Source organism: Amblyraja radiata, chromosome 18 (assembly GCF_010909765.2).
Source record: "Amblyraja radiata isolate CabotCenter1 chromosome 18, sAmbRad1.1.pri, whole genome shotgun sequence".
Lineage (NCBI taxonomy): Eukaryota > Metazoa > Chordata > Chondrichthyes > Rajiformes > Rajidae > Amblyraja > Amblyraja radiata.
This window is the reverse complement of record NC_045973.1, coordinates 1,379,013-1,404,452: the sequence shown is the minus strand read 5'-3', so window position 1 is coordinate 1,404,452 and position 25,440 is coordinate 1,379,013. Positions and strand designations below refer to the sequence as shown.

General features: G+C 46.1%; 1 protein-coding gene across 1 annotated transcript in view; it reads right to left on the bottom strand.

Annotated features, from left to right (window-relative positions):
- cacna2d3 (calcium voltage-gated channel auxiliary subunit alpha2delta 3) overlaps positions 1–25,440 on the bottom strand; it is a 437,296-nt gene that overhangs the window by 242,667 nt on the left and 169,189 nt on the right. Inside the window, exon 6 of the mRNA XM_033036559.1 lies at positions 3,777–3,908. Coding sequence (XP_032892450.1) covers positions 3,777–3,908 — 132 coding nt within the window. The remainder of the gene's footprint in view (positions 1–3,776; positions 3,909–25,440) is intronic.

Below are 25,440 nucleotides of genomic sequence, written 5' to 3'. Positions count from 1 at the left end.
TAGGTTAATTGGCTTGGTATGATTGTAAATTATCCCTAGTGTGTGTAGGAAGTAACTGCAGATGCTGGTTTTAACCGATGATAGACACAACAGTAACTCAGCGGGACAGGCAGCATCTCTGGAGAGCAGGAATGGGTGACGTCTCGGGTCAAGACCCTTCTTCAGACCGGTTCAGCTTCAAACCGAGTGTGTGTTGGGTAGTGCTAGTGTGCGGGGATTGCTGGTCGGCGCGGACTCGATGGGCCGAAGGGCCTGTTTCTGCTCTGTATCTCTAAACTAAACTAAACGGACCAACTGTGATCTGCCTGCATTTAATCCATATTCCTCCAGTCCTTAGACTTAGACTTAGATCCTTTATTTGTCATTCAGACCTTTTGGTCTGAACGAAATGTCATTGCCTGCAGCCATACATGTAATAATAAACAACAAAACACACAATAAACACAAATTAACAGGAGCGCCGAGTCGTGCTGCTGCCCGAACGCCGCCACCGCTCGAAGACGGCACAGTTGGTGAGTCCTGGCTGGCTCTACCTCCGGAGCCTCGAGGTCGGTCGCAGGTTGGAGGCCGCCAGCTCCGCCATTAGGCCTCAGCGCAGACGGAGGCAGAGAAGGGGGATACGACAAGAAAAAGTCGCATTCCCCAAAGGGAGAGACAGAAAGCCCTGTTTCAGCCCCCCCCCACACATAACACAACCTAATAACCAAAAATGTAACTAAACAAGACAAAAAAAACAACACAAAAAAGTAAAAACAGACGGACTGCAGGCGAGCCGCAGCCGTTCAACAGCGCCGCCACTTCCGCCGCTAGTCCCTGCATAGCCACGTCCTATCCAAAAGTCCCTTTCATGCTATCAGCTGCTTAATTCCATTATCTATCCAATCTTTTCAAGGCAAGATACTGACTGCGATGATATTGCAAGGGTCATCATCTCATAAATGCCACTTTCGTATCTGCCTCCACCACCACCCCTGGCAGCGCGTTCCAGGCACCCACCACCCTCTGTGCATGGTTAAATAACACAGGAGGTGAAGAATGGGGATCGTAAACGATGACTTTACATAGAAACATAGAAAATAGGTGCAGGAGGCCATTCGGCCCTTCGAGCCAGCACCGCCATTCATTGTGATCATGGCTGATCGTCCCCAATCAATAACCCGTGCCTGCCTTCTACCCATATCCCTTGATTCCACTAGCCCCATGAGCTCTAACTCTCTCTTAAATCCATCCAGTGATTTGACCTCCACTGCCCTCTGTGGCAGGGAATTCCACAAATTCACAACTCTCTGGGTGAAAAAGGTTTTTCTCACCTCAGTCTTAAATAGCCTCCCCTTTATTCTAAGACAGTGGCCCCTGGTTCTGGACTCGCCCAACATTGGGAACATTTTTCCTGCATCTAGCTTGTCCAGTCCTTTTAAAATTTTATATGTTTCTATAAGATCCCCCTCATCCTTCTAAACTCCAGTGAATACAAGCCTAGTCTTTTCAATCTTTCCTCATATGACAGTCCCGCCATCCCACGGATCAATCTCGTGAACCTATGCTGCACTGCCTCAATCACAAGGATGTCCTTCCTCAAATTAGGAGACCAGAACTGTACACAATACTCCAGATGTGGTCTCACCAGAGCCCTATACAACTGCAGAAGAACCTCGTTAAAGCCCTGTCTCACAGTAGGAGCTGACCCACGAGGTACCCCGAGTGAAAGACTCGTGGTTGTGTACGAGATCCCAAGTGTATGATCAAGAGTTTAACCAAGTTCCCACGGGTATGACAAGTTTGCCGTTTACTTGTCATTTCTGCGATGTTCCAAGTTCGTCTCCCGAGTTACTCTTGAGCCAATCCTGATTGAAGGTCTGTTTTAAGAAGCAACAGTGTTAAAGAAGACATCTCCATTCTGGGGCTTTGATTTAAAGATAGAATTCAGCACGGCCGCATCTATTGATGATCTGGATGAAGGTGTGGTAAATTGGATTAGTAAGTATGCAGATTGTTGGGATGTAATGTTAAAATTTAATTGGTCTCACAAGGCATTGGTGAGACCAATTCTGGAGTATGGTGTACAGTTTTGGTCGCCCAATTATAGGAAGGATGTCAACAAAATAGAGAGAGTACAGAGGAGATTTACTAGAATGTTGCCTGGGTTTCAGCAACTAAGTTACAGAGAAAGGTTGAATAAGTTAGGTCTTTATTCTCTGGAGCGCAGAAGGTTAAGGGGGGACTTGATAGAGGTCTTTAAAATGATGAGAGGGATAGACAGAGTTGACGTGGACAAGCTTTTCCCATTGAGAGTAGGGAAGATTCAAACAAGAGGACATGACTTGAGAAGTTTAGAGGTAACATGAGGGGGAACTTCTTTACTCAGAGAGTGGTAGCTGTGTGGAATGAGCTTCCAGTGAAGGTGGTGGAGGCAGGTTCGATTTTATCATTTAAAAATAAATTGGATAGTTATATGGACGGGAAAGGAATGGAGGGTTATGGTCTGAGTGCAGTTAGATGGGACTAGGGGAGAATACGTGTTCGGCACGGACTAGAAGGGCCGAGATGGCCTGTTTCCGTGCTGTAATTGTTATATGGTTATATGGTTATATGGAAATCTCACCTGCCTGTTTCAGTGACAGGCACCCGCCGCCAGTGAATGAAGACAACCACATCTGTCTCTCCCTCCACTCTCTCCGCCAACCCCCCTCCCCCCCCCCCCACCTTTCCCTCCCAACTCCAGTCCCGTCCCGACCCCCTGGGAAACTGAAGGGAGCGACAATCAACAGCTGCCTGCCCGCTGAGTTAAAGAGTTCCCACGGTAGACTCACGATACACTAAGGTAAACGCACGGGCCACTACGTTCTTACAACGAGTTAAAATGTTTCAATTCTTAACCACAAGAGTAAATTTGACTCGTGGAAAACTTTAAACATGTTTGATTTTTTTCAAGAGTTGACATGTTTCACGGGTACCTGCCATTAGCGCCACGAGTCTCTAAGTTGCGTCCACGAGTTCCGACGTTACAGCTACATTAATCGTACGTTATTACCACGAGTTTTAACTCGGGGTACCTCATGTGTCAACTCGCACCGTGAGACAGGGGTTTTACTCCTATACTGAAATCCTTGTTATGAAGGCCAATATTCCATTAGCTTACTTCACTGCCTGCTGTACCTGCACGCCAACTTTCAGTGACTGGTGTACATGGACGCCCAGGTTTCGCTGTACCTCCCCCTTACCTAACCTAACCCCATTGAGATAATAATCTGCCCCCTTGTTTTTGCCACCAAAGTGGATAACCTCACATATATCTTGGTTCTTCTTGGTTTCTTGGTCCTCCAAAATATTCCAAATGGAATTTAAACTGGAGGTGGTGAAGGTGATGAAGTATATTATACTGCATCTGCCACGCATCTGCCCACTCACTCAATCTGTTCAGCTCACTTTATATTGATCCAAATAGAAAATCAGTTATTTTATCAATTCAGTTGAGTTTATTGCCACGTGTACCGAGGTACAATGAAAAGCTTTTGTTGCATGCTAACCAGTCAGCGGAAAGACAATACATGATTACAATCGAGCCGTTTACAGTGTAAAGATATCCCGCAGTCAGACGACACTGAACAGCTGCCTGAGCCACTGAGTTACTCTAGCATTTGTAGAATTTGCAGTACTGTTTCTGGAGTTTGGAAGTACTGCAGATCTCCTCTTATAGGTTCAAATCGCGAAGCTAGGTGCAGTTATTATTCACATCATTGTTTCTCAGACAGAGTAGTTTATAATAATTTTCATACCTGGATACTGTCTAAAAAATCCATTGGCGCTGCCAAAGTATTGCCATATCAGAGAAGGGTCACGCTCAAAGTTATCAACAAAAACTTTGTTCAAAGCTTCAGACCAGAAAACTCCATTAACAATCGCTGGATCTGTAAAACAAGCAAAGACAAAACATTTGTATTGCATCTGCCACAATGTTCACATGTACACAAGGGAGCTTGTGATAGCAGCAAGAAGCCAACACAGGTTGGTGACTGACATTACTGAAGAACTGTGGTAGGAACCAGAGGGTCAACGACTGGTGAAGCTGTATGTAGGATCCAGACACATCTAGTTTAGTTTACAGACACAGCGCAGAAACAGGCCCTTCGGCCCACCGAGTCCATGCCGACCAGCGATCGCCCTGTACACTAATACTATTCTTCACACAATAGGGACAATTGTACCGAACACAATTAACCTACGTTCGTCTTTGGAGTGTGGGTGGAAACCGATGCACCCAGAGAAAACCCACGTGGTCACAGGGAGAATGTATAAACTTCGTACAGACAGCACCTGGGATGGAATCCGAGTCTCTGGTGCTGTTAGTTTGCCTCTCCCACCTCAAAGCCATGCTGTCTTGGCATTGAGGTTTCCACCCAGGGAAAAACGTATGGGCCATCTACCGTATGTGCGCACGGCAAAATAGTTCATATCTACTGTTTACCAATTGTAACCAAACCTGAACATTGGGTGAGATTAGAATCAGACTACAGATAAATCATTCAAACATTACAACAGCAAAAAAAGGCCCAGAGTGCTGGAGTAACTCAGCGGGTCAGGCAGCATCCCTGCAAAACATGGATAGGTGACGTTTCACAGAGTGCTGGAGTAACTCAGCGGGTCAGGCAGCATCCCTGGAAAACATGGATAGGTGACGTTTCACAGAGTGTTGGAGTAACTCAGCGGGTCAGGCAGCATCTGTGGAGAACATGGATAGGTGACGTTTCGGGTCAGGACATTTCTTCAGCCAACAGTGACTGCATTTCACAAATCTATTCATTGACTGTGAACACGTCTGGTGAGTGAGATTTTATAAGCCATGGTTTAAATGCAGGTCCTTTCTGCCTTTCTCTTTGAATCAAATCAGAGATAAGGTTCACTGGCCTGTGGCGCTGGAGGTTGTTTAGAATCAGCCCCTCTGCGATAGACTGCACAACTTAAAACTGGAAATAATCGCAGGGAGAAAGGAGTGTTGAGCAATGAGATGGTGTAACGTCAGCTGTGGCTGGAGAAGACTAATGGGTCGATTCACAACTGTACTATTGACCCCTGTATCCACAGGAGCTTTTATGTTCAATCAATCCTGGCACTCTGCGATCAAATTGCTATTAGCTGCAAAGTCCCGGCAGCAAGATATCGACAGCCCTTCCGGCAACGATACCCTGCACTCCAACTAGCTTACACCATCATCATGAGAGGAATAGATCGGGTAGACGCACAGAGACCCTTGCCCAGAGTAGGGGAATCGAGGACCAGAGGACATAGGTTTTACAGTGAGAGGGGAATGATTTAATGGGAACACGAGGAGCAACGTTTTCACACAGAGGGTGGTGGGTGTATGGTGACAAGCCTCAACTACCGCCTCTGGCTGCTCGTTCCCCTATTCTGGGTAAAAGACTCAGCAAATCTATACCCTGTACTGTTCTATGTCCAAGTTCATGAGTTCATAAGGTCATAAGTGATTGGTGCAGAATTAGGCCATTCGGCCCATCAAGTCTCCTCTGCCATTCAATCATGGCTGATCTATCTCTCCCTCCTAACCCCATTCTCCTGCCTTCTCCCCATAACCCCTGACACCCGTACTGATCAAGAATCTATCTATCTCTGCCTTCAAAGTGTTGAAGTATGTTTCGAATAGGGGATTCCTCTGTTCCCGTCTCTGTGGAGAGTAGACTGCAATGTCACAAACAATGTCCCTGGCTCTGGGCATGAGCTAATGATGAGAATCAGTGTGGGAAGGAACTGCAGATGCTGGTTTAAACCAAAGTTAGACGCGAAATGCTGGAGTAACTCAGCGGGACAGGCGGCAACTCTGGAGAAAAGTAATGGGTGACGTTTCGGGTGGAGATCCTTCTTCAGACTGAGTGTCAGGGGAGAGGGAAACAAGAGATATAGACGGTGATGTGGAGAGATATAGAACAAAGGATTAACTGATATGCAAAAAAGTAACAATGATAAGGGCAGAAGTTCATTGTTAGCTGTGGGCTAGATGAAAATGAGTTACAGACAATGAAACTCAGCAGGAATCGGTCCTCATTATCAGCAGCTTGCAGCCAGATGGGCATGTTGGCATTATGGCATGTTGGTATGTTGGTATGTTGGCATTGTGGCATGAGCATGTTGGCATGCTGGCATTATGGCATGTTGGTATGTTGGCATGTTGGCATTATGGCATTATGGCATGTTGGTATGTTGGCTTGTTGGTATGTTGGCATTATGGCATGTTGGTATTATGGCATGAGCATGTTGGCATGCTGGCATTATGGCATGTTGGTATGTTGGCATTATGGCATGTTGGTATGTTGGCATGTTGGTATGTTGGCATTATGGCATGTTGGTATGTTGGCATTATGGCATGTTGGTATGTTGGCATGTTGGCATGCTGGCATTATGGCATGTTGGTATGTTGGCATGTTGGCATTATGGCATTATGGCATGTTGGTATGTTGGCATGTTGGTATGTTGGCATTATGGCATGTTGGTATGTTGGTATTATGGCATGAGCATGTTGGCATGCTGGCATTATGGCATGTTGGTATGTTGGCATTATGGCATGTTGGTATGTTGGCATGTTGGTATGTTGGTATGTTGGCATTATGGCATGTTGGTATGTTGACATGTTGGTATGTTGGCATTATGGCATGTTGGTATGTTGGCATTATGGCATGTTGGTATGTTGGCATGTTGGTATGTTGGCATTATGGCATGTTGGTATGTTGGCATGTTGGTATGTTGGCATTATGGCATGTTGGTATGTTGGCATGATGGCATGAGCATGTTGGCATGTTAGCATGGTGGCATGTTAGTATGTTGGCATGGGCATTTTGGAATGTGGGCATGTTGGCAAGATGGCATATTGGCATGTTGGCATGTTAGCATGGGCATGTTGGGCTCTCTGGCACATGAAGACAGAAGTCATTGTCCTTTTGTTGATGCACCCTCTTAACCCACCCCCCCCCCCACCCCCATTTAGAATTCAACAGAGAAGGGCAAGGGGTTAATTAAGGGGGGGAACATAAAAGAAAGCTTGCAGGAAATATAGAAACTGACTGTAAAAGCTTATTTTGGTATGTAAAAAGGAAAAGATTAGTGAAGACAAATGTAGGTCACTTACAGTCAGAGACAGGTGAGTTTATAATGGGAAACAAAGAAATGGCAGAACAGTTAAACAAGTACTTTGGTTCTGTCTTCACTAAGGAAGACACAAACAATCTCCTAGAAATACTAGGGGACCGAGGATCTAGTTGGAGGGAGGAACTGAAGGGAATCCACATTAGTCAGGAAATGGTGTTTGGTAAACTGTTGGGACTGAAGACAGATAAATCCCCAGGGCCTGATGGTCTGCATCCCAGAGTACTCAAGGAGGTGGCCCCAGAAATCGTGGATGCCCCCCACACTCTAGATCAGTTCCTGGGGACTGGAGGGTAGCCAATGTAACCCCACTTTTTAAGAAAGGAGGGAGAGAGAAAACAGAATTATTAACCAGTTAGCCTTACATCGGTAGTGGGGAAGATGCTCAAGTCGATTGTTAAAGATGTTATAGCAGAGTAATTTGGAAAGCAGTGACAGGATCGGTCAAAGTCAGCATGGATTATGAAGGGGAAATCATGCTTGGCTAATCTTGTGGAATTTTTTGAGGGTGTAATGGATGGATAAGGGAGAGCCAGTGGATGTGGTGTATCTGGACTTTCAAATGGCCTTTGACAAGGTCCCACTCAAGAGATTAGTGTGCAAAAATAGAGCACATGGTATTGGGGCTAGGGTGTTGACATGGATAGAGAACTGGTTGGCAGACAGGAAGCATGGAGTAGGAATTAACGGGTCCTTCTCAGAATGGCAGGCAGTGACTAGTGGGGTGCCACAAGGCTCAGTGCTGGGACCCCAGTTATTTACAAAATATATTAATGATTTAAACAAAGGAATTAAATGTGGCATCTCCAAGTTTGCGGATGACACAAAGCTGGGTGGCAGTGTGAGCTGCGAGGAGGCTGCAGGGTGACTTGGATAGGTTGGGTGAGTGGGTAGAAGCATGGCAGATGCAGTATAATGTAGATAAATGTGAGGTTATCCACTTTGGTGGCAAGAACAGGAAGGCAGATTATTATCTGAATAGTGTTAGATTACAAGAATGGGAGGTACAACGAGATCTGGGTGTGCTTGTACATCAGTCACTGAAAATAAGCATGCAGATACAGCGGGCAGTGAAGAAAGCTAATGGCATTGTTGGCTCTCATTGCGAGAGGAATTGAGTTTAGGAGCAAGGAAGTCTTGCTGCAGTTGTACAGGGCCCTAGTGAGACCGCACCTGGTGTTTTGTGTGCAATTTTAAGGAAGGACATTATTGCTATTGAGGGAGTGCAGCGTAGGTTCACCAGGTTAATTCCTGGGATGGCGGGACTGACATATGATGAAAGAATGAGTCGACTGGGCTTGTATTCACTGGAATTTAGAAGGATCTTATAGAAACATATAACATTCTTAAAGGATTGGACACGCTAGATGCAGGAAAAATGTTCCCGATGTTAGGAGAGTCCAGAAGCAAGGGTCACACAGTTTAAGAATAAGGGATAGGCCATTTGGACTGAGATGAGGAAAAATGTCATCACCCAGAGAGTTGTCAATCTGTGGAATTCTTTGCCACAGAAGGCAGTGGCCAATTTACTGGATGTTTTCAAGAGAGAATTAGATTTAGCTCTTAGGGCTAACGCAATCAAAGGATATGGGGAGAAAGCAGGAATGGGGTACTGATTTTGGATGATCAGCCATGATCATATTAAATGGCGGTGCTGGCTCGAAGGGCCGAATGGCATACTCCTGCACATATTTTCTACGTTTCTTTCCTACATCCTACATCATTCCCTTCTACTGTATATCTCAAACAGAGGGAGTGAAGCAAATACAGGGGCCAAGTTAATCAGCAAATAAGTACTTTTGCACACGATTGGTTGCCTGTAATTTTAATGATCATTACTTAATTTAATAAACCAAGAAACCAATACATTGTGTGAGCTTCCATTTTTGAGCATTTTCATTTTCTGTCCACAGTTATAATGTGACTAACATCTGATATGTGCATCGACGCATTAAATTGGATTTGTTTGTTGGAGAAACTCTGTGTCCTAACATTCAGGCAGCATTCAGTTTAGGTGAAGGACTGCAAGTTACATCAGGATCCCTTTTGACAAAATCAACTATCGACACAACATTCAAATTAAGGTTCAATCTACGTGCTTCTTTTACCCGATTTAGTTTAGTTTAGTTTAGAGATACAGTGCAGAAACAGGCCCTTCGGGCTACCGAGTCCGCACCAACCGCACATTAACATTATACCAAACCAATTAACCTACAAACCTGCATGCCTTTGGAGTGTGGGTGGAAACCGAAGATCTCGGAGAAAACCCACGCAGGTCAAGGGGAGAACGCACAAACTCCGTACTGACAGCATCCGTAGTCAGGATCGAACCCGGGTCTCTGGCGCTGTGAGGCAACTCTACCGCTGCGCCACCGTGCCGCTCTTTTGTTAGTTTGTTTTTTAGCAGTTTTGTTTAAACAGTCTTGTGTACTGTAGACTGGATGTGGACTGTCTTGTGTACTGTAGACTGGATGTGGACTGTCTTGTGTACTGTAGACTGGATGTGGACAGTCTTGTGTACTGTAGACTGGATGTGGACAGTCTTGTGTACTGTAGACTGGGTGTGGACAGTCTTGTGTACTGGAGACTGGATGTGGACAGTCTTGTGTACTGTAGACTGGATGTGGACAGTCTTGTGTACTGTAGACTGGGTGTGGACAGTCTTGTGTACTGGAGACTGGATGTGGACAGTCTTGTGTACTGTAGACTGGGTGTGGACAGTCTTGTGTACTGGAGACTGGATGTGGACAGTCTTGTGTACTGTAGACTGGGTGTGGACAGTCTTGTGTACTGGAGACTGGGTGTGGACAGTCTTGTGTACTGGAGACTGGATGTGGACAGTCTTGTGTACTGTAGACTGGATGTGGACTGTCTTGTGTACTGTAGACTGGGTGTGGACAGTCTTGTGCACTGTAGACTGGGTGTGGCCAGTCTTGTGTACTGGAGACTGGATGTGAAGAGGATGTTTCCACTATGGGATGGAATGGAATCTTTTATTTTATTATCACAGTGAAATTCTTTGCTTGCGTACCCAAGGTATGCAAATAGTCACCACATAAAGGGCGCTGACGAAGTATCCTGTGCCAGGTCCTCTTTGACCCCCACCCCACCTCCCTCACCCCCCAGGCCAGTCCCTGGTATGAACATTGACTTCTCTAACTTCAAGTAGCTCTTGCTTTCCCTCTCTCTCTATTCCCTCCCCTTCCCAGTTCTCCCACCAGTCTTACCGTCTCCAACTACATTGTATCTCTGTCCCACCCATGCCCCTGACACCAGTCTGAAGAAGGGTCTCGACACGAAACGTCACCCCTTCCTTCTCTCCAGAGATGCTGCCTGACCCGCTGAGTTACGCCAGCACATTGTGTCTATATTCTATTTTTTTCCTATTTATTGAGCACTATACAGGACTATATCAGAAATCTCAGTCTGCCTTACCGAGCGGATGATGACAATAGGATCTTTTATGTTGATGATAGGTGGGTCAGGAGGAGTTCAGGCGAGTGGCATATGCAGAGGGGAGGTGGGGGTGGGAGGTCATTTTGAATTTACCCTTATAGTTTGCTTGAAGATGGAAAGGAAAAAAAAGTAACAGCAATAATTAACAGAAAATAACACAATATTATAGAATGTACAGGAAGGAACTGCAGATGCTGGTTTGCACCGAAGATAGACGCAAAGTGCAGGAGTAACTCAGCAGGACAGGCAGCATCTCTGGAGAGAAGGAATGGGTGACGTTTCAGGTCGAGACCCTTCTTCAGACTGAGAGTCGCGTGAAAATGAGTCCAGAGACATGGACGGTAAGGTGTGAAAATGACAGATCAAAGTAGATGGTGTTAAGGAAATGTTCATTATTAGCACTCTCAGTCAGAAGAAGGGTCTCGACCTGAAACGTCACCCATTCCTTTTCTCCAGAGATGCTGCCTGTCCCGCTGAGTTACTCCAACATTTTGTGTCTATCTACACTATAACAGAAGCCAAGGCCACTATCATCAGGACATGTGATTAAGAGGAGCAGAATTAAGCCATTCGGCCCATCAATTCTACTCTGCCATTCAATCATGGCTGATCTATCTCCCCCTCCTAACCCCATTCTCCTGCCTTCTCCCCATAACCTCTGACACCCGTACTAATCAAGAATCTATCTCTCTGCCTTAAATATATTCACTGACTTGGCCTCCATAGCCTTCTGTGGCAAAGAATTCCACAGATGCACTAATTGAGAAACATGGAATGATGTGAATGTACGATTGTACATTGTCACCCCAGCGATGTTGTTCAGCAGACCATGCAAACAGACCTCTCGTCTCCAGACGTGTAGGAATGCTGGTTTAAATCAAAGGTAGACACAAAATGCTGGAGTAACTCAGCGGGACAGGCAGCATCTCTGGAGAGAAGGAATGGGTGACGTTTCGGATCAAGACCCTTCTTTCGAAACGTCACCCATTCTTTCTCTAGTGTCCAGACCAGGTTTTGCAGTAACTAAGGAACGCAGCAACAATGGGAGCATGCAGCACAGGAGAGGGCATTGACAAACGCCCCCGGAACATTCAAACTAGGCTTTCTGCAGGCACCAACCCGCATAATCATTCTTCATTTAGGCCTGCTGCCTCCAAAGATAGTTGCTAGGATACGTGCAATATGGAAATATGAATAAATAACATCCAGCCTCATGTTGTCCACAACAGGCTGAACTGTTTATGTATGTTTTTTAAAATGGTTCAATGTGTGATATGTCATTAAGCATTCCTGAAGGCAAGATTGCTACTTGCATGCAGGGCCAATACAACGTGTTTGCCGTCAGTCTGTGTCTTTGGTGCGATGTACAAAAGCTTCCATCGGGCCACAAACCTACTGCCGATCTATCAGCAGTGTTAACAAAAGCCGCTGATTAAATATGCTGGCTGAGCAGTAGAGAAGGCCCGGTTCATTAAATAAAAGTGACAGGAGGAGTGAGGAGCTCAGTGTTGATAAAACGTATCGTTGACGGCACCTTTGTTTATAGTATTGCAATATGTGGACTGCAGCTTGCTGCTTTCATCCTCAATTATCACCTTCATCTAGAGTCACAGAGTGATACAGCGTGGAAACAGGCCCTTCAGCCCAACTTGCCCACATCAGCCAACATGTCCCAGCTACACTAGTCACAGAGTGATACAGTGTGGAAACAGGCCCTTCAGCCCAACTTGCCCACATCAGCCAACATGTCCCAGCTACACTAGTCACAGAGTGATACAGTGTGGAAACAGGCCCTTCAGCCCAACTTGCCCACATCAGCCAACATGTCCCAGCTACACTAGTCACAGAGTGATACAGTGTGGAAACTGGCCCTTCAGCCCAACTTGCCCACATCAGCCAACATGTCCCAGCTACACTAGTCACAGAGTGATACAGTGTGGAAACAGGCCCTTCAGCCCAACTTGCCCACATCAGCTAACATGTCCCAGCTACACTAGTCACAGAGTGATACAGTGTGGAAACAGGCCCTTCAGCCCAATTTGCCCACACCGGCCAACATGTCCCAGCTACAATTGTCCCACCTGCCCGCGTTTGGTCCACTTGCCCTTGCAACCACAGGAAATGCTACACTTGTCGTTTTACTTCCCCCCTTGACTCCATTCAAGGACCCAAGCAGTCTTTCCAGGTACGGCAGAGGTTCACCTGCACCTTGTCCAACCTCATCTATTGCATCCGCTGCTCTAGGTGTCAGCTGCTGTACATCGGTGAGACCAAGCGTAGGCTTGGAGATCACTTAGCCGAACACCTCTGCTCAGTTCGCAATAACCAACCTGATCTCGCATTGGCTCAGCACTTCCCCTCCAATTCCAAATCCGACCTTTCTGTCCTGGCCTCTTCCATGGCCAGAGTGAGGACCACTGAAAATTGGAGGAGCAGCACCTCATATTTCGCTTGGGCAGTTTGCACCCCAGCGGTATGAACATTGACTTCTCTAATTTCAGGTAGTCCCTACTTTCTCTTCCCCTTCTCAGCTCTCCCAGTCCACTGGCTCCACCTCTTCCTTTCTTCCTCCCGCCCCCCCCACCCTCACATCAGGCTAAAGAAGGGTCTCGACCCGAAACGTTGCCTATTTCCTTTGCTCAATAGATGCTGCCTCACCCGCTGAGTTTCTCCAGCATTTTTGTCTACCTTCGTGTTTGGTCGATATCCCTCCAAACCTGTCCTATACGTGTACGTGTCCAACTGTTTCTTAAAAATTTGGAATAGTCCCAGCCTTAACTACCTCCTCTGGCAGCTTGTTCCATACACCCACCACCCTTTGCATGAAAAAGGTATCCCTCAGATTCCTATTAAATCTTTTTCCCTTCACCTTGAACATATGTCCTCTGGTCCTCGATTACCCTACTCTGGGTAAGAGATATTGTGCATCTACCCAATCTATTCCTCTCATTATTTTATACACCTCTATACAAGAGCGGAACTCGCTATCAAAACGTGGAGGGGACGGGGGCACAATTTTTTGGCGGCCTCGCGCGCATGCGCACACACACACACACACACACACACACGAGCGCGAGGCTTCGGAGGCTCAATCCAGCGCTAAATGCAGCTCAACTCTGCCTGTCTCTCCGGGTTAACTACAGCCCTGTCTGGACTGACGGGACACCAGCGCTGCTTCTCCGCGCTGGCCACATTTCCCGCAAGCCCAGGCAGGTTAACCTGGCAGGACAGGCAGAGTTGAGCTGGGTTTAGTGCTGTTTCTCTGCACTGGCTGTGGGCCTGGGGGCACTGCTCGCGTCTGACTCCCGACCTCTCTGGCCACCCATGGGGGGGGCACTCGGGACAGCGCCGGAGAGCCGGCCGGGATCGATCCTGCCTGCGGATGAGGTGCAGGTCTGTGCCACGTCTCCCTCCTCCAATCGCCGCGCTCTATCCTCAGTCCCCCCCCCCCCCCACCACTCCTCCCTCCTCCAATCATCGCGCCCTCGATCATCAGTCCCACCCCCACTGTCTCGCGGAAAGCGGAGATTTTAAAATACGGATCACAAAAATTGGGGGGGGATGTCCCCCACCTCTCAAAACATGGGGGGGCGTGTCCCCTCTGCCCCCCCCCCCGGGTTTTCCGCCCCTGCCTCTATTAGATCAGATCTCCCGTAATCTGGTGTGGTTCAGCATTCCACCTCACCGCTACGACAGAGAGAAATGCTGGCCACAATGCCAACGCATTTACATCGGCTTTAGAACTATTTTAATGGGGGAGATATTTGTATTGAGTAACTTGCACTAAACCCCGGAACATTTGTTTTAAGAATAAGGGGTAGGCCATTTAGGACTGAGATGAGGAAAAAAAAAGAGTTGCGAATCTGTGGAATTCTCTGCCACTGAATTCACTGGATATTTTCAAGAGAGAGATAGATTTAGCTCTTAGGGCTAACGGAATCAAGGAGTATGGGGAGAAAGCAGGAATGAGGAATTGATTCTGGATGATCAGCCATGATCATATTGAATGGCGGTGCTGGCTCGAAGGGCCGAATGGCCAACTCCTGCACCTATTTTCTATGTTTTTATGTTTTAATCTTGTTCGTGAAAGAGAATGTGTCTGTTTTAATTTTTGTTTTAGTGTGGCATTACAGCAAGAGGGTGAGAGTTGTCATACAAGATGTCGCGACTTGTTAATGCTGACCATGTTGGCACACTGTGTTAGTCCAGTCTCCAGCATTTGGCTCCCAGCCCTCGGCTCCCATCCTACCCACACATCTACTGAAATAGTGCAGCAAGTGCCTCTGTCAGAGCCGCAAAATCTCCTTTGGGTCCTGTTGAGTTTGTTGTTCGTACCAGTTCAGTTCAGTTTAGTTTATTGTCACGTGTACCAAGGTACAGTGAAAAGCTTTTTGTTGCGTGCTATCCAGTCAGCAGAAAGGCATTACATGATTACAATCAAGCCATTTACAGTGTGTAGACACATGATAAGGGAATAACGTTTAGTGCAAGGTAAAGCCAGCAAAGTCCGATCAAAGATAGTCCGAGGGTCATCAATAAGTTAGATACAGTAGTATTTCAACGCTGCTCTCTGGTTGTGGTAGGATGATTCAGTTGCCTGATAACAGCTGGGAAGGAACTGTCCCTGAGTCTGGAGATGTGCGTTTTCACACTTCTGCACCTTTTGCCCGATGGGAATGTTAAATTTGCCAATTTAAAGTAACCCCTGCAGTCCCTCCAGTCCCCCACCCTAGCCATCCTCGCAGTTCCACTGTTTGCATCCTTGTATCTCATTCGTTATCACCTCTTCCCCAGCCAACAATGGGCCATTATGGACTCCACCCTTCCTTGGTCATCTGTTGTCGGCCCTGATTTGTTATCCATGTTCCCCAGAGATGCTGCCGGACCTGCTGAGTTAATCAAGTACTTTGTGTCTACCTTGAGTTCATTGATATGTCGTTTAATACTATTTTTAATTATTTTGAAGACATTTCAAAGTCTGTCAGAGACACTTGGAACATCGAACGTTGAACCCTACAGGTGGGCACAAGGAACTGCAGGTGTTGGAATCTTCAGAATACAAAGTGCTGGAGTAACTCAGCGGGTCAGGCAGCATCTGTGGAGAACATGCATAGGTGATGTTTCACAGAATGCTGGAGTAACTCACTGTATCTCGACACTAAACTAAACATACTGTTCAATGTTTTACCATATGATCCTCATTCAATTAAAATTAATTTTAGGCTCACTGTTTTTCTAAGCTGCTTTCAAATAATATCAAGCGATGCTTCCACACTGATTGGCAACATTCCATCCTGCACCTATTTTCATAAAATGTGTAATGGTGGGAATGATGTGGCTTCTCAAGGAGCTAATTCTTGAATTAATTATCTGTTTGGCCAAACACGTTCACTTAATATGGAGAATTAAATCACGCTATCATTAGATAAGTTTGTTCTGCATAATTTACCAGTATCAGTATAGAATAAGCTTTGTTGCTGAAAGCTATGAAATCTTTGCAGCAATTAAAATACTCTGTAGTTCCCCAGAACTCACGCAATCTGCATTTGACTGCACTGAAATATGAACCACAACTATTTTTAGATTAGGCAAAATGAATTCTCCAATTTAACAACTAAAGGAGCTATGAATATCATTTGGTCGGAAAAAAACCCAATTTAATATGCTGTTGAGGCAGGAGTATTGTGTTAGGAAATACTTGGATCTAATGTCTTCATTCCGTTCAAGCACTCAGCTCTCTAAACAACACTCTGTCATTTCACAACATTGAACTTCTATGCTATTTTCTTCAATATTGTTATTTAACCTTGAAGATAATTTTGACCTCATTGATGCTTGGAATGCAATATAAATACTTGAGTAGGCAAGAAATGATCAAACGCAGTCTACCTTAGTCTAGTTTAGTTTAATTTAAAGATATGGTGTGGAAATGGGCTCTTTGGCCCACCGAGTCCATGCCGAACAGCGATCCCCACACAATAGTTCTATCCTACACACACTAGGGACAATTTACAGGAGCTAATTAACCAACAAACCTGCACATCTTTGGGATGTGGGAGGAAACCGGAGCACCCGGAGGAAACCCATGAGGTCACGGGGAGAACGCGCAAACTCCGTACAGCCAGCACCCGAGGTTCTGGATCGAACCCGGGTCTCTGGCGCTGTGAGACAGCAACTCTACTGCTGCACCACCGTGCCGCCCAAATTGGGCTTCAAGAGGCCGAGGAGGCTCAGAGACTCTGGTGGGTATCCATGCTTGGAATACACAGACCAAGAGATCACTGGGCAATATGCAAGCCTTGTAACTGGGCCAGTGAAAGCCACAAAAGGACAGTAAGAAACATAGAAACATTGCAGGTAGACAAAAATGTTGGAGAAACTCAGCGGGTGAGGCAGCATCTATGGAGCGAAGGAAATAGGCAATGGTTCGGGTAGAAACTCTTCTTCAGACTGATGTGAGGGTGGGGGGGGCGGGAAGAAGATAGGAAGAGGAGGAGCCAGTGGGCTGAGGGAGAGCTGAGAAGAGAAGGAGAAAGTAGGAACTATCTGAAATTATAGAAGTCAATTTCACCTCCTCCAACCGCATCTATTGGCCAGAGTGAGGACCACCGTAAATTGGAGGAGCAGCACCTCATATTTCGCTTGGGCAATCTGCACCCCAGTGGTATGAACATTGACCTCTAATTTCAGATAGACCTTACTTTCTCGTCCCCTTCTCAGCTCTCCATCAGCCCACTGGCTCCTCCTCTTCCTTTCTTCTTCTCGCTCCCCCCCCAGCCCCACATCAGTCTGAAGAAGGATTTCGACCCGAAACGTTGCCCATTTCCTCCGCTCCATAGATGCTGCCTCACCCGCTGAGTTTCTCCAGCATTTTTGTCTACCTTCGTTTTTCCAGCATCTGCAGTTCCTTCTTAAACATAGAAACATAGAAAATAGGTGCAGGAGTAGGCCATTTGGCCCTTCAAGCCAGCACCGCCATTCAATATGATCATGGCTGATCATCCAGAATCATTACCCCGTTCCTGCTTTCTCCCATATCCCTTGATTCCCTTAGACCCAAAAGCTAAATCTAACTCCCTCTTGAAAACATCCAGCGAATTGGCCTCCACCGCCTTCTGTGGCAGAGAATTCCACAGATTCACAACTGTCTGAGTGAAGAATGAGCAGATTTGAAAGTGTGGGAGTTCTCTGTGGTTCTACATGGCAGCAACAGGGCAGCAGGTTAATATTCGCAGCACATAATGAGGACACCGCATGTCTACATTACCAGTCAGGCTATCTGAAGGAGTAGAAACTAGGAACTGCAGATGCTAGTTATACAAATCAAGATACAGAGTGCTGGAGTAACTCAGCAGGTCAGGCAGCATCTCTGGGGAACATGGAGTCTGAAGAGGGTCCCATCCCGAAACGTCGTCTATCCATGTTTTCCTGAGCTGTTCAGTTCTGTTTATTGTCACTTGTAACGGGGTACCGTGAAAAGCTTTTGTTGTCAAGATCCTGCTTGATGTGCTTAGTTACTCCACCACTCTGTGTCTTCCGGTTGGTGGCGCGACCGATGTTGCAGCGGCCCCTGCAGCCTGTCTGTCTTTTTTTAGTTTTTTGTCCAGTTAAATGTAGTTGTTGTTTTCTTTTATACTTTTTTAGGCTGTGTACATGTGGGGGGGGGGACTTAAAATATCTTCCCTGCACGGGAGACCCGACCTCTTTCCTGTTGGGTTTCCGTTGTCGTTGGGGCCTAGTACCGTGGAGCAGCCTCCAACCGGAACGACTTCCCACATTGAGATATTAAGACCTGGAGCGGGGCCGTACATCGCCCGGTGCCGCCTCAACGGCCGTGGGACTTACCATCGCCCGCCGGGGGCTTTAACATCAGGAGAAAAATGGAACACAGGGGAGAGAAAAGACTTTGCCTTCCATCACAGTGAGGAGGAGATTCACTGTGATGGATGTTTGTGTAAATTGAGTTGTTTGTGTGTCTTGTAGAAATTGTTTCTGTTTGTATGGCTGTAGAAACAGAGTCTCGTTTGAGGTTCAAATGACAATGAATAAATATTGTATTGTAGTGTATTCTTCTAGTTTACAAGAATGATTCCAGGAATGAGTGGATTAGCATATGATGAGTGTTTGACGGCACTGGGCCTGTACTCGCTGGAGTTTAGAAGAATGAGGGGGGACCTCATTGAAACACAAAATAATGAAATACATAGATAGGGTGGATGTGGAGAAGATGTTTCCACTGGGAGAGTCTAGGACCAGAGGTCACAGCCTCAGAATTAAAGGGCACTCTTTTAGAAAGGAGGTGAGGAGGAATTTCTTTAGTCAGGAGGTAGTGAATCTGTGGAACTCATTGCCACAGAGGACTGTGGAGGCCAAGTCGGTGGTGGGGAAGATGCTGGAGTCAATTATAAAAGATGAGATAGCCGAACATTTGGATAGCAGTAACAGGATCGGTCCAAGTTATCATGGATTTACGAAGGGGAAATCATGCCTGACTAATCTTCTGGGATTTTTTGAGGATGTAACTAGGAAAATGGACAAGGTGAGAGCCAGTGTATGTAGTGTACCTAGACTTTCAGAAAGCATTTGATAAGGACCCACATAGGAGATTAATGGGCAAAATCAGGGCACATGGTATTGGGGGTAGAATGCTGACATGGATAGAGAAGTGGCTGGTAGACAGGAAACAAAGAGTAGGGATTAACGGATCCCTTTCAGAATGGCAAGCAGTGATTAGTGGGGTGCCGCAAGGCTCGGTGCTGGGACCGCAGCTATTTACAATATACATCAATGATTTGCATGAAGGGATTCAAAGAAACTTTATCAAATTTGCAGATGACACAAAGCTGGGTGGCAGTGTGAACTATGAGGAGGATGCTATGAGAATGCAGGGTGACTTGGACAGGTTGGGAGAGTGGGCAGATGCATGGCAGATGAAGTTTAATGCGGATAAATGTAAGGTTATCCACTTTGGTAGCAAAAACAGGAAGGCAGATTACTATCTAAATGACGTCAAGTTGGGAAAAGGGGAAGTACAATGGGATCTGGGGGTCCTTGTACATCAGTCTATGAAAGTAAGCATGCAGGTACAGCAGGCAGTGAAGAAGGCGAATGGCATGTTGGCCTTTATAACAAGAGGAATCGAATATAGGAGCAAAGAGGTCCTTCTGCAGTTGTACAGAGCCCTAGTGAGACCACACCTGGAGTATTGTGTGCAGTTTTGGTCCCCTAATTTGAGAAAGGACATTCTTGCTATTGAGGGAGTGCAGCGTAGGTTTACAAGGTTAATTCACGGGATGGCGGGACTGTCATATGCTGAGAGAATGGAGCAGCTGAGCTTGTACACTCTGGAGTTTAGAAGGATGAGAGGTTATCTCATTGAAACATATAAGATTGTTAAGGGTTTGGACACGCTAGAGGCAGGAAACATGTTCCCGATGTTGGGGGAGTCCAGAACCAGGGGCCACAGTTTAAGAATAAGGAGTAAGCTATTTAGAACGGAGATGAGGAAACACTTTTTCACACAGAGAGTGGTGAGTCTGTGGAATTCTCTGCCTCAGAGGGCGGTGGAGGCAGGTTCTCTGGATGCTTTCAAGAGAGAGCTAGATAGGTCTCTTAAAAATAGTGGAGTCAGGGGATATGGGGAAAGGCAGGAATGGGGCACTGATTGTGGATGATCAGCCATGATCACATTGAATGGCAGTGCCGGCTCAAGGGGCCAAATGGCCTACTCCTGTATCTATTGTCTATTGTTTATAAATAGTTTACAAAACTATACGATATAACTTTGTTTATCCCAGGAGGGAAATTGATCTGCCTACAGTCATAAAAACACAAAATCCATGAAATGAAATTAAAGTGACGAGTGGAAAGGATTGGGGATGTGCAAAGATTGGGGGGGGGGGGGGGGGGGGGAGTCCGTCTACTCCACGACAGAAGGTGGAGGAGTTGTACAGTTTCATAGCCATGGGGAAGATGGATCTCCTGTGGCGTTCTATGCTGCATCTTGATGGTGAGAGAGGCAAAGTTTAAAGGAGATGTGCGGGGCAAGTTTTTTTTACACAGAGAGTGGAGGGTGCCTGGAACGCACTGCCAGGGGTAGTGGTGGAGGCAGATACGATAGTGGCATTTAGGAGCTTTTAGAAAGGCAGATGAATATGCAGGGATTGGAGAGATATATACTGGAAGATGAGATTAGTGTCCCTTGGCATCATGTTGGGCAAGGACATTGTGGGCCGAAGGGCCTGTTCCTGTGCTGTACTGTTCCATGTTCTATATAGTGTTTCTAATATAAACCTAGATAGTGGGTGGTGGGTGTATGGAACGAGAGGATGTAGTTGAGGCAGGTACTATAACAACCTTTAAAAGACATTCGGACAGGGACATGGATGGGTCAGGTTTAGAGGGATATGGGCCAAATGCAGGCAGGTGGGACTAGTGTAGATGGGGCATCTTGGTTGTCATGGACAAGTTGGGCCGAAGGGCCTGTTTCCGTGCTGTATCATTCTACGTGGGAGGAAACCAGAGCAGCAGTCTGGAAGAAAGATCATTGAATACCACGAAGACCAGAAGAGATTTCCTCAATTTGGAATTTGCTGTAATTGCCATAAAATGAGCAACTTGCTGGGAATGAATTGAAAGGGGAATTTTCATTTCTATCTCTGGATTTCATTTTAGCACAATAGTCACTAACTGGCAAATCAGTCCATATTGACAGTTCATTTTGTTTCAGAGAGAAAAAGCGTTTCCTAATCCTATAAACTGCTCTTCAGGGAGTATTTCTCAGTACATTACCTGTGATATATCCTGCTTCATGTATGTCACTAACCTTGGACAATAGAAAGAGACAGCTGATCTAACGTTAAAAGCATGGTCGGCAATCAGTGTGCCTTCAACTCCCATCAGCCCACTGGGAACTTTGTCGAATTGCTATAATACACTGAATATATACAGAGAGCTGTCTTTAAAATTCAGAATACATTTTGTATTGGAAAACTGTAGTAAATACATAGATCAATGTATTTTGCACAAAAAAAAGAGAATTAGTTCATTATTTAAAAATTGTTAATTCTAAATGTTTTTACAAAAGTTAAACTTTAAAACTCTGATATGTTAAAAGTAATTGATAATTCAAAATGAAAAACAATTCTTCTGATATTCATGGTGTTCCATATTTCGCTTCAGTCAAAATTATTTTTTTTAATGCTGAATAAGTCAGGGGGTTGTCAGAGGATGGTGGAGGCAGTTTCTCTGATGCTTTCAAGAGAGAGCTAGATAGGGCCCTTAAAAACAGCGCTATGGGGATATGGGGAGAAGGCAGGAACGGGATACTGATTGGGGATGGTCAGCCATGAATGGCGGTGCTGGCTCGAAGGGCCAAATGGCCTACTCCTGCACCTATTGTCTATTGTCTATTGTCTATATTGTCAATAGTTTAAATCACTTTCAATAGTTACGGCGACTTTGCTCAGAGGATTGATTGCAAATTGGTTTCCCACCTTGGCCTGACAACCTCTACATTTCTCCCCACCCCTCCCATGCCGCACCTAGACTCACATCTATGGCTACTGTCCGTGGCTACTGATTGTGGCTACTGTTTGTGGCTACTGATGGTGTCTACTGTCTGTGACTGCTGTTTGTGGCTATTGTTTGTGGCTACTGTTTGTGGCTACTGTTTGTGGCTACTGTTTGTGGCTACTGATGGTGTCTACTGTCTGTGGCTACTGTTTGTGGCTATTGTTTGTGGCTATTGTTTGTGGCTACTGTCTGTGGCTACTGTTTGTGGCTACTGTTTGTGGCTACTGTTTGTGGCTACTGTCTGTGGGTACTGTTTGTGGCTACTGTCTGTGGCTACTGTACGTGGCTACTGTTTGTGGCCACTGTTTGCTGCTCCAAATCTCAGCAATTTGTGACCTTCCATTAAACTGGAACCGGAACACTTGCTCATGCCATTAACAAGAGAAATATTTAAACATTAAACTCGTTCATCTTTTTATCTTTGAACTGCTTGGAATATGCACTCTGCTGCAGAGACATTCCATCACAGGAGCAGAGCCTGGAGTTTGTATAGCCACCCTTTCCCCAACCTCTCATCGTCCCTAAGACAGACACAGAATGCTGGAGTAACTCAGCAGGACAGGCAGCATCTCTGGAGAGAAGGAATGGGTGACGTTTAAGGTCGAGACCCTTCTTCAGACTGAGAGTCATGGGAGAGGGAGACACAGAGATATGGAAGGGTAATATGTGAAAACAAGAGATCAACGGAGACGAAGCTCAAGAAGAATGTAGAATAATTACAGAGGGGGAGCAGCGAGAGAGAATGTTGCAGAACTCTCTTTGGAGAGAGGAGAAGAACATCTTCAAACTACAGACACCTTGAGCCCCAAACGCCACCCATTCCTTCTCTCCAGAGATGCTGCCTGTCCCACGGAGTTACTCCAGCATTTTGTGTCTATCTTCGGTGTTAACCAGCATCTGCAGTTCCTCTCTACACACTTCCTCTAATCATTGCTCCTTACATAGGCTGCAACACTCACCATATCTCCCACTCCAAGATGTCCTGTTTCATTGACGCTAACACTGGCAGTTCAAACACTGCACCCACATTGGCCGTGTTTATATCCCACACAATATGCACATCTGGGGAAAGAGAACGTTTGGCCCATCAAGTCTACTCCGCCATTCAATCATGGCTGATCTATCTCTCCCTCCTAACCCCATTCTCCTGCCTTCTCCCCATAACCCCAACACCTGTGGTGAAATGCCCAATGACTTATGTTTTCTCATCCCTCCCCAATCTCTCAGCTGAAATCTTCATTAACAGCATTATAACATCCAAACAGGACGGTTCTAACGTGTAGCTGACAGGATGTGAGAAGGTGCAGCCAACAGCCTGAGCCAAGCTTGCTCCGTCTCCTCATGGAAGATCATCAACACCACTACACTTCCTGCTCAGGAGGTAAAATTATTTCCAAGATAAAATAAACTAATTGCCACATGGGACCCAGCAGTCTGATTGGTGCTGAGAAATCTAGCAGATAAAATTCAAGGAAATGCTGCCTTTAATCAAAGCCATCAATACACAGAAGATCGACACAAAAAGCCGCAGTAACTCAGCGGGACAGGCAGCATCTCTGGAGAGGAGGAATGGGTGACATTTCGGGTCGAGACCCTTCTTCAGACGTGTCAGACTGAACTGGTCTCTGTACAATGGCACAGACAATAGACAATAGGTGCAGGAGTAGGCCATTCGGCCCTTCGAGCCAGCACCGCCATTCACTGTGATCATGGCTGATCTTCCACAATCAGTACCCCGTTCCTGCCTTCTCACCAGATCAACTCACTCCGCCATCTTTAAGAGAATTGGCCTCCACTGCCTTCTGATGCAGAGAATTCCACAGATTCATAACTCTCTGGGTGAAAATGTTTTTCCTCGTCTCCGTTCTAAATGGCCTACCCCTTATTCTTAAACTGTGGCCCCTGGTTCTGGACACCCCCAACATCGGGAACATGTTTCCTGCCTCTAGCATGTCCAAACCCTTAATAATCTTATATGTTTCAATGAGATCCCCTCTTATCCTTCTAAATTCCGGTATATAAGCCCAGCCGACATATGACAGTCCCGCCATCCCGGGAATTAACCTCGTGAACCTACGCTGCACTCCCTCGATAGCAAGAATGTCCTTCCCAAAATTTGGAGACCAAAACTGCACACAATACCCCAGGTGTGGTCTCACTAGGGCTCTGTACAACTGCAGAAGGACTTCTTTGCTCCTTTATGATCCATGGATCATTATACTTCAAGCGCTGGAGTGAGGCTTGGCTTCTGATCATCACTGTAGCTGTTGCCTTACACTAGGAAGATCTTGTGGCTGGCATTGCTCCACTGAATTTACTCAATGAAGTAGAATCACTTTGAATTTCAGAGGCAAACTTTAAAGAAACATGGATTTTGGCTTCCCTCCAGAGATGCTGCCTGTCCCGCTGAGTTACTCCAACATTTTGTGTCTATCTTCGGTGTAAACCAGCATCTGAGGTTCGTTTTGTCTGCTCCACTATGAAATCTTTTCAAGGCATTCCTGCCCTGAAGAGGTTCTCCTCCATTCTTCAAAGAGAGTTCTGTAGCATTCTCTCTCACTGTTCCCCCTCTGTGACACCTTACCCTTCCATATCTCTAAACTCCCTCTCCCCTGAATCTCAGCCTGAAGAAAGGTCTCGACCCGACACGTCACCCATTCCTTCCCTCCGGAGATGCTGCCTGTCCCGATGAGTTACTCCAGCATTTTGTGTCTAAATGATATGAATGAGGCAGGCTTCATGGGTCAATGGCCATGGGTCAAGAGTCATAGGTCAAGAGGCAGAGGGCAGAGGCCAATGCTAATTTTACCAGAAGCAGAACAATGAAATACTTGCTGCAACTTAACAGGCCCACTAACTCAATAACAGTTTGACAGGCAGCATCTCTGAAGAGAAGGTGACGTTTCGGGTTGAGGACCTTCTTCAGATCTCTCCGGAGATGCTGCCTGCCCCACTGAGTTACTCCAGCAATTTGTGTCTATCTCCGGTGTAAACAAGCATCTGCAGTTCCTTCCTGCACAAATACTGTCCCTCATGTATCCATTTCTGTGCAAGTCTACCCCAGTGTGGGCTTTAAACAAAACTCCATAACCCCTGGCTCATTCCTTTCCAAATTGTCATCCTTTATCATTGGGAAGCTTTAATTTCCGCACAGCAGGGCGCTGAGAGAGAGTGCTGATAACATCAGGCACACGGACCACTCTGCTTGCTCAAGTCAGCCAAATGTGTTATCTCTCTCAGCACATGGAGGAAGCGTGA